Source organism: Centruroides sculpturatus, unplaced genomic scaffold, assembly GCF_000671375.1.
Source record: "Centruroides sculpturatus isolate CEXI.00-Female unplaced genomic scaffold, Cexi_2.0 scaffold628, whole genome shotgun sequence".
NCBI classification, from domain to species: domain Eukaryota; kingdom Metazoa; phylum Arthropoda; class Arachnida; order Scorpiones; family Buthidae; genus Centruroides; species Centruroides sculpturatus.
The window spans coordinates 207,810-217,470 of record NW_019385010.1 but is presented as its reverse complement, the minus strand read 5'-3'; the positions used below and the strand labels follow the sequence as shown (position 1 = coordinate 217,470).

Below are 9,661 nucleotides of genomic sequence, written 5' to 3'. Positions count from 1 at the left end.
TCTTACTATATTGGTCACATTTTAAAAATTTATCAAACCATTGTTTTTGTTCATTTAAACAGCACAATAAAATTTGACTTTAAATAAAGTGTACTTTTCAGACCATACAATATGAATTTGAGTAAAAACACTGTTAATTCAGACTTTCAATAATTTAGGCTATCCAGACTTTTCCCCCAATTAGTCCAAATTAGTGAGATTATATTGTATACAAAAGAAAAAATGAAACAGCAATATATTTGATATAATGCTTGTAGTCAATAGAACAATGAACTGTGACCAATTGTTAATCAAGTTATAACCATATTAACTATTGATATGACATCAAGATGGCAAAATTTGGCATTTTAAACCAACATCATAAAATTTATAAACAAATGATCTGTAAAACACAGTACTGAATATTTTTGTTATTCTTATCTTGGAAATGACATCAAAATTAACCAAATAAATTTTCCCTACCCGATGTTATACATTTTAAAAGAAAAAATTTATTTGAATCTTCTTATCTTCATATATTAATTTTATTATAACAACTTTCCATAGAAATCATAGAAATATTTTATTTAATTTAAAATAGACAATTCAACTCATTAAAACAAAATTTTTAAAATGTTAAATTTATTTGAACAAATTACTCATATAATGTATAATACTTAATTTCATTATTTTATCACACATTGTATGACTGCATATTCACCTGAAATCATCCAATCACTTTGAAAGTTTTGAAGTTTCTCTGCTTGTCCTGAAGCCAATCCAGTTACAACATCAGCTTTCAATGTTCTTAAGGCACATAATGTTGATGGTAAAAAATTATTTAAAGCAATGTGAAAGGGTGTGGTGGTAGGCCACTTTCTATCTCCAACCAATTTTCTATAATTTAAGTCTCCTTTAAATAAAATAATATCAGCATCACTTAACTTTTGATATAAAGCTTTATCTACAATTTTCATTTCACTAAAATCATAAGGTAACGTCCAGAACTGTTCTTTTTCAATCTTCCATTCTCCACACTTTAATCTTTTATTGTATCTATCTACAAGAGTACAAACTTTCTCATTTTGTACTTGTCCCAATTCATTCAATGTCCAGTATATATCTTTTTCCATTGTATCAGACACATACCAAGGTATCATTTTAACATATATTCTTGCTTTGTCAATAAGTTTTGTAGCTGTAAGGAATTCTAACAAACATAAATCACAAATTAATTCAAAGCCAACATTGTCTAAAATTATATCAAGACAAATATTTGAATTTTGAGCAGTTTTATTTATATATTCCCATAGTTTGTCAATATCATTTACTAAAATATTCTTGTTAAGTTCCTCCAACTGCTTAATGAGACAATCTTTCTGCACATTTTCTTTACCAGCCGAAATGGATAAATCACACCTATTTGACCATAATGATAGCTATAAAAGAATTTATATATTATTTTATTAAAATAATTTTTAAAATCATTAATAGTTAATTTAAATTATGCTTATAACTAAATTTTATCATTTTTATGAAAAATTTCTAAGAAAAACTTATAGTAAAAGTAATCTATAAAATATAAAACTTTATTAATATTTTATAATTAATGTCACTCACACCATTTTATAACAAAACAACTTTAATATATCTTGACCTATATCAGAAAATAAACAACTGCTTACAATGTGGGAGTTACATAATTCAAATATAAAGGTGGTCAAATGTCTATATGTCAAAACATATTCTCCAAAATATAAACTATATCTTATTATTTTTTGATTTAGATTACTTTTAGTTGTAAACTGATGTCCCTGAGAGTAACAAGTTGTTACAAAAGGTTCTTGTTCTTATCTTTTAACAATACTAATTGGTTAAATTATAAATGGAGAAAGGTGTTTTTTGAGTTTCTTAATGAGAACATGATCATCAGATTGTATAGAAGTCACTGATTTTAAATTACAAAGTTGGTCAACAAGTTACATATATTTTTTGTTTATATTTCAATTAAATTTTGCTATCCAAAAAGCATTAATTTTTCAATCAAAACTTATTTCTGTTGAAAATTTCTGAATTGAGTTATTTTGTAAGCAAACAGAAATTGTATTGTATTGTTGCTTTCCAATTACTCTTCTCTACAGTAGCAAAAACTATGCAAATTAATCCTGTTCTGTTTTTATAATAATCTTGTTATAGATTTTATCAATATTCTATTTTCAAGATAAACACTAATAGTAGTTCGAGTCCCGCTCCGGGCCGATTTTTTCTCCCAGCGGTTCCAAATTATTTAAATTAATTAATATATTTATAATTATTAATTTTAATAAGAGATGGCGCCTAACGCTTACCTCTAGTGCCAAATTAATTACGTAATTTATTTAGAATTTAGCATTAAAATAGCCCGATTAATTTACGGCATTCGGTTGGTGTCTTACTATATTGGATATCGGGTTTGGAGATGTTTATTTATATATTATTATACAAATTAATATAAAAATAACTTAAAATTAAAGTAAAATTTTTTTTATTTTTGGTCACATGTTCCTCTATCCCTATTTACTCTGTTAAAATAGTCTCGTTTAACGCTGTTTCACTTAGCGCTTTGTCATCTAGGAACACATCTCCCACATTAAGCAAGGTCTTACTGTATTTACTCGACTGCCTCCAAAAAAAATCTGTGCCCGAGAGCAATTGGTTACATCATTCATTTCCTTTACACAGATTTAAGCTTAAATGATCAATAATCTGGAACCCTTCTGTGCAAGGAATGGCTGATAAGCAAATCTACTGTTCTATGATATCGGATTTGAAAATTGCAATGACTACTAAAGAACATCATTTGTTGTAACAGAAATCAGACATTAAGTTATGATTGTATATTATTATTTTAAAACAGTATTAGAATAAAAAATCTTCTGAAAGTCAAAATTTACCTGTTGGATCTCCTGTTTGAACCATAAAACCTTTCAGATTTCTATGAAATAAGCAACCATTGTAATAATCACTAGCACACAATGCAAGAAAATTCTGAAATAAAATATATTCAAATTAAACTAATATTTTATATTGAGTTTAAATTTATAAAAGCTTACCTCACAAGCTTTAGGACATTGCTCACAGAAAAGTTCAATTTTAATATTACCAACATCAGTATGAAGAGTAACTGACTGTAAAATTATTTTAAATATTTGATAAAAAGATAATTAGTGTTAGGATAAAAATATTGTGTTAATCATTATATAATAATAATAAAATTTACTGTATGCAAAATTTTTTTAATATTAACATAGTATTAACACAACTCTTAGTTTCTAAATTAATCTTCAATCTGGACTTCTTTTAAGAAGTTAATTAAAAATTTGACCACTTGGTAACTTAAGAACACAATATTAATTATACAGGCTCTTCCAAAAACAATGCTACTATTTTAAATTATAACTATGTTAATTATCAACGTATGTAATGAGAAGTATGCAATGTATATCAATCTACAGAGTAAATGTCTGAGTTTCAACTACCATCTGCATACGAACATCTTTTTGTCTGCTGCCTCTAGGAAGCTTTAAAAACAAAAATGACGACTCTATAATAAAGTGTTTCGTGTCCTGCAGTTCTCAAAGTCAGAATCAATTTTGGTGGATCACTTTGAAATTGTCATTTGCAAACAACTTCAAAATGATCCACAATATAAGGCAAACATTCTTGTTGCACAATGATGACCAATTCTGAGTTTGTGGACTGCAGGACACAGAATGCCTTCTCTGTTGCAGTGCTACCATTATTATTTACAGCACTTCCTAGAGATGATAGACAAAAAGACATTTGAATGCAGATGTTAAATGAAACTTGAACAGTTACTCTATCAATTGGTGAACAATGTATACTTCTCAGGTAATAATTAACATAATTACAGAAATTTAAAATGGTAGAATTGTTTTTGTAATAATCTGTAATTTAATATTTACAAAATGCCTGTCTTCAATAAATTTTATGCACTTGACATGTAAAAATTTTAAATGCAAAGTTTCTTATATAATGTTATATAACAGGGATGGCCAACACGTAGACCGCGGCCACAAATGTTTTGAAAGTAGTCCATGAAGCTAAAGTTGAACAATTTGCTTTCACTTAAATTAATGTTTAAAAATCTTAATTCGATAATTTATTCTTACAATAATAGACTGTCTGTGCGACGTACCCATACTGTTTTTATCTATCCCGATGAACAATGCAAATGAATGTTAACGCATGCGCATATAAAAATCCTAAAATTGTTTGCCCGTGTTCATAGTCGCCCGCAGACTATATTTTACCAAAAAAGTAGCCCCTAAGGGATAAAAGTTTGGCACACCTGATATATACAAGATTACTATAATTATGCAAAATTACTGCAATTATATGCAAAATACATACAAAATTGCTGAAATTATAATATGTAAAGTAAATAATCTTTGAAATATTTATTCAAAGATTGGATTTCACTATAAATCAGAATTTATATTGGAATTTTAATCTTCTGTGATTCTGTATGACGCCTTAGAAAATTTTTTTAAGTATGTTTAATTTCGAGAGCTATTTTTAATTCCGGTCAATATTGATGTCTTTGGCCAATCTAGGTTATGTATTATATATTTATTTTATTGAGTACATTTTTAGTGTAAAGCAGGGACGTTTAACTGTCGTAGCATCCATTACATTGAAAACATCGCGACTTAATTGAGGTTACCCTCGCAATAACAACTGATTGCCATTACGCAGGTGTGCAAGTAAAAAACTGCATAGGAGTTTTATACATTTTCTCACAGATTTCAACTTGGTAAAAACGAAAAAAATACCAAAAAAATTCCATTTCCTCAATTTCTTTTGTTACACTCAAGTTTTTGTTTGTATTTAGCGTAAAATTCTTAGTTAAGTTAAAATTTAGTATACTTTTCTTTTATTAAAAAATGGCTTTAAAACAAAGACTTTTCACATTAATTCTATCAATTATAGCTGGACTTGTTAATAAATAAATAAAAATGGTTGAAGAGAGTAGTGGTAGGTGGAGGTGGGTTAAGTAGTTTTAGCGTTAGGAGGAATGTCGCATGATCGTATAGAAACAGGTTAAAAGTTGATAGTGAGTAATATTATTGGTGAGGTTGAGCATGTTTCGACATGTTATCTGGGATACTAGGAATAAATATAAATAACCTGCTGTTGGGTTAGATCATGTTTCAACAAGCTAAATAAGTTCAGTATCTCACTGACCATCTAATGCCACACTCAGTTTATATCCAGCATTCGAACACTACGGTGCTTGTATTTTTATTTCTGGAATATCGCTCGCAGAGGTTGTGTAATTTCTCCCATCTTTTGTTATGTTTGTGGTGAATACACAGAAACATAAGTGAGTTTGTGAAGAATGTTTAATTCGCGTATTTCAAATTGAAACTTGGAGATCGAGACAAAGCAGATTTTTGGAAACAATGGAAGAAAAGCAAAAAGAAGCATGGGAATCTTTCAAGAGTGTAGTGCATAAATTTTTGGTGAATACTAGGACTCTGACTACAAACCATTGTACAACGCATGCTGGCTGTAGCGTATGATGCTCAAGGATGCAAGATTAACTTAAAAGTTCATTTCTTACACTCCCATATTGACTATTTTCCCCAATACTTGAAAGTCTACAATGAAGAACAGGGTGAAAGATTTCACCAGGATGTCCGTGATATCGAGAGACGTTACCAAGGAAAATGAGATGTCGATATGTTAGCTGACTACTGTTGGATGCTCAACCGAGAAACCAGAGAAGGAAATCGGAAATGAGTTTGGAGAAGCATCAAAAAGAAAAAGAAAAGATTTCATAAGAAAAAAGAGTAGACCTAAAATTGTGTATAAATATCAGAAACAATTTGTTGATTAGTTGTAAGATAATATAATATATTTAGTTCATTGTAATAAATAAGTTTCAATCAAAAATTGGTTTTTATGCTGCAAAAAACCCTTATGTGATGGGATATAACGGAAATTATTTTTAGAATCTGCGATCTTTAAAACATATAATTCAGCAAACATATTCCATGCAGTTGGAATTTATTTTTTTTTTTTTGCAGACCTGTGTTACCATTTTGTTCTCGAAAAGAAATAATATTTACAGTTCGTGTATTGAGGTAGTCGTTTCTTTCTTAGTTGATTACAAATTACAAAAACTGAATTTAAAGTATGTTTACGAAAAACTCAGTCTGTTTCTCTAATAAACAAGAAAAATTGACATAACCACTCTTTTTTTCACGCGTTTCCAAATCAAAATCGATGTTTTTCCTAAATTTCAGGTTTATTTTCTGATTGTCATCCAACATTTCCTGAAGTGTACAGTATTTAGGTAATGTCTTGGTTACTTTTACATTGTAAATATATACGTTCTATAGTGTTTCCGATGCCGACCATCCGTATTTCATCACCAATTGCTTAGCCCTGACTCCAATAAACCTCTACTTTTAGGCTAATGTCCGAATTTAGAATTTTAAATATTCTTAATAGCCACAAGTCTCTCATAATTGCCACTGTACGAACACAATCACATTAACAGTTTTTAACTGTTTATTAAGAAGTAAAACTGGTATCTGTCATGTGGCTGTAGAAAGGATATTCATTGGATAGTTTCATATCACTGAAGAAAAATATATTAATGCAAAACGTTTTAATGAATTATTCAATTGTTAAACCAATATCGTTATTTTACATTATTAATCGCTTCTGCGATTGTTATATTTAACTATGGAAAATGTTCCCGAAGAGTTTGTTAAAATCCAGTTTATAGATTGTAAAGTCTCAGTACCTAAATCACTTTTGCAGACGAGCTGTGAGCATTTGAACGAATTAATAGTTTCTTGCTCTTCGTCCTCGTCATCGTTGCAATTACAATGCATGCTGCTCTCTTTTCAACAGTTTATAAAGTAAGTTCTGCAAAGTGAATAAAAAAAATGTAAATACAGTATTAATGTTTGCAATTTTTACAGCTATTTGAAAACACATCAGCTTCATTTGACATCTACGGGAACTAGTCTGGAAATATATAAACTTGGGAAAGATTTCAAAATAGAAGATATCCTGCCAATCTGCAGAAATTACATTTTACAACAAATCAAAAATGAAAATGCGTGTTTTATCTACGAATTTGCATGCGAAAACGGCGATGAAATCATCCAATTTCGATGCTGGCGACGTTTTGACGTCTTTTGTGACGAAATCCTCGATTCAGAAAGTTTTATTCTTTGCAAAGAAATAACAATTTTACGATTCGTTTCACGGCCAATATATGCAATTCTTCGAGAAGAAAAGCTGTTCTTTGCTTTATTAAGATGGGCAGAAAGAAGGGAATTAGAAGAACAGAGTGTCAATAGTTCCGCACAATGTACAGAAGACACCAGATCACAGCGAATTCGTGCTCGTATGGAACCTTTTCTACGCATGATACGTTTCCTGAGCGTGGATATAAATATATTAGAAAGTTCCGTATTTAAAGAAAATATTTTAACAGAAGAGGAAATGACGGCAATCCATTTACGATCTGTTTGTCCAGAATTTGAGCTTCCTCCAACGATTTGCAAAAATCCAAACCCTCGGAGGAATACGTATTACGATTCGCTGATTCATTATGTCAATAAACGCTTCGTTCACGCAGAAAAACGAATTAAATTTACTAAATCGCAAACATTTCAATGCGAATTTTATGCAGAGGAAGACAGTTTTCTGATTAATTTTGTCCTTCCAATAACTTACGAAATGCCACATCCGATTTCTGTTGTAATGGATGTCATTTTTTCAGGCAGAGAAGCAAACATAATAAATGAGACCTCAAAGTGCTATCAAACTGGAAACATTGGATTGGAAAATCCAATTTTTATACCTAAGCAGTCATCCGTTATTATATTTGTCAAAATTCGAACTACGGAGCTGTCTAATTCCGAAATTTTTGTTAAGTCCGAATTTTATTACGTCACCGATACAGAATGGAGCGAATTTGAATCATCGAATGCCAAAGGCCAAGAAAATCCGTTTAAAATTCATTATTTGTCTTGTTATATTTTTGAAAAATAATCTTAATTATATTTCATATCCAAATCAATTTTCTGGAATTAAAATTACAGTATTTACTGTTTTAATTAGATTACGAATAAATAAATTTGACGTTTACAAAAAATGATTTTTACGTTTTAAGTAATGAAAATGAATTGAGTTGCGACTTTAATGAAACTCGTTTGATAGATGTAATGATTTACTTCAATTCTTATAAATCTTTACGCCAGACCGTTGTAAAACAATTTACCAGTTGCTTGATGAAAAACTCCTATTCGACAGTGTCTAAAGTGATGTTTAGTAGCAATTTTATTGTAAATTGTAAGTAGTTATGTAATATGTAGGCAATTATCTGGGACTTCTAGGGTTGGAGCACAGATTTACGCGTTAATTATTGACGCATAACCTCTACGTAAAATAAGTGAATAATTTAATTATTTTATTTCTCTGCCGTATTATGATATAAGCATAAATGTCATTTTCATGGACAAAACGAAAACTAACTGCGAAGAGAGACACTTCTGTAATGCTTGTTACAATAATACATATTTGCGCCATTATCATGTATTAACTTACTACAGTCGAATTTTTGATATGTTTACAATAGAAGAACTGCAATCTTTAAAGAATTCTCACAATTATAAGCTTTATTCAAATTGCGTTTTACATAAACATTTATTTANTGATTTGTTGTAAAATGTAATTTCTGCAGATTGGCAGGATATCTTCTATTTTGAAATCTTTCCCAAGTTTATATATTTCCAGACTAGTTCCCGTAGATGTCAAATGAAGCTGATGTGTTTTCAAATAGCTGTAAAAATTGCAAACATTAATACTGTATTTGCATTGTTTTTTATTTACATTGCAGAACTTACTTTATAAACTCTTGAAAAGAGAGCATCGTGCATTGTAAGTGTAACGGTGACGAGGACAAAGAGTAAGAAGCTATTAATTCGTTCAAATGCTCACAGCGTGTCTCCAAGAATGATTTACTTACTGAGACTCTATAATCTATAAACTGGATTTTAACAAACTCTTCGGAAACATTTTCCATAGTTAAATATAACAATCGCAGAAGCGATTAATAATGTAAAATAACAATATTGGTTTAACAATTTAATAATTCATTAATTAATTAAACCGTTGTAAAAATTAGAACTTTGTAAATTGATTTTACTAAAAATTAAAAGAAGTGTTCTTAAAGAAAACAAATATAGTTTAAAGTTTAGTAAAAAGAAAATATTATTTATGTAAATTTTTGTGTAAGTAATATACATACTGTATGAAAAAATTGTGTTTTATATATATATATACAGTAGATCCCCCTATAAGACGGTAGATACGTTCCGTTTTTTATGAATCAATTTTGTAGGAATCACAGCCAATCACAGCCCGACACGTGTGAAGTTTACGGACTACGGCTGTTTGAAAGGTTTTCTTCCATAAAATTAATCGATTCTAGACTAATCCGACTCAATATTTCCAAAACACATATATTTTTTTTTGGAAATAATCCGTATAAACTACGCTATAAACAAAAAATTGTAGGATTACTTACCGAGTGTGCACCATTCGACATCGCCGTTGCTCAAGCTTGTTTTCGTCGCGGAACAGCTCAGCAAAC

At 29.5% G+C, this 9,661-nt stretch overlaps 2 protein-coding genes across 2 annotated transcripts; one reads left to right on the top strand and one right to left on the bottom strand.

Moving 5' to 3' along the window:
- Window positions 1-25: 25 nt before the first annotated feature.
- Window positions 26-3,758, bottom strand: LOC111633347 (protein-glutamate O-methyltransferase-like). Its single transcript, XM_023377899.1, has 3 exons — window positions 3,678-3,758; window positions 3,072-3,146; window positions 26-1,418 (listed from the first exon to the last, which is right to left on the bottom strand). The coding sequence occupies exons 1-3, from the start codon at window positions 3,756-3,758 to the stop codon at window positions 666-668; spliced, it is 909 nt and encodes a 302-aa protein (XP_023233667.1). The 3' UTR covers window positions 26-665.
- A 2,759-nt stretch (window positions 3,759-6,517) lies between these two features.
- On the top strand, window positions 6,518-8,079 carry LOC111633355. The gene is made up of 2 exons (XM_023377910.1): window positions 6,518-6,914; window positions 6,978-8,079. The coding sequence occupies exons 1-2, from the start codon at window positions 6,736-6,738 to the stop codon at window positions 8,056-8,058; spliced, it is 1,260 nt and encodes a 419-aa protein (XP_023233678.1). The 5' UTR covers window positions 6,518-6,735; the 3' UTR covers window positions 8,059-8,079.
- Window positions 8,080-9,661: the final 1,582 nt, after the last annotated feature.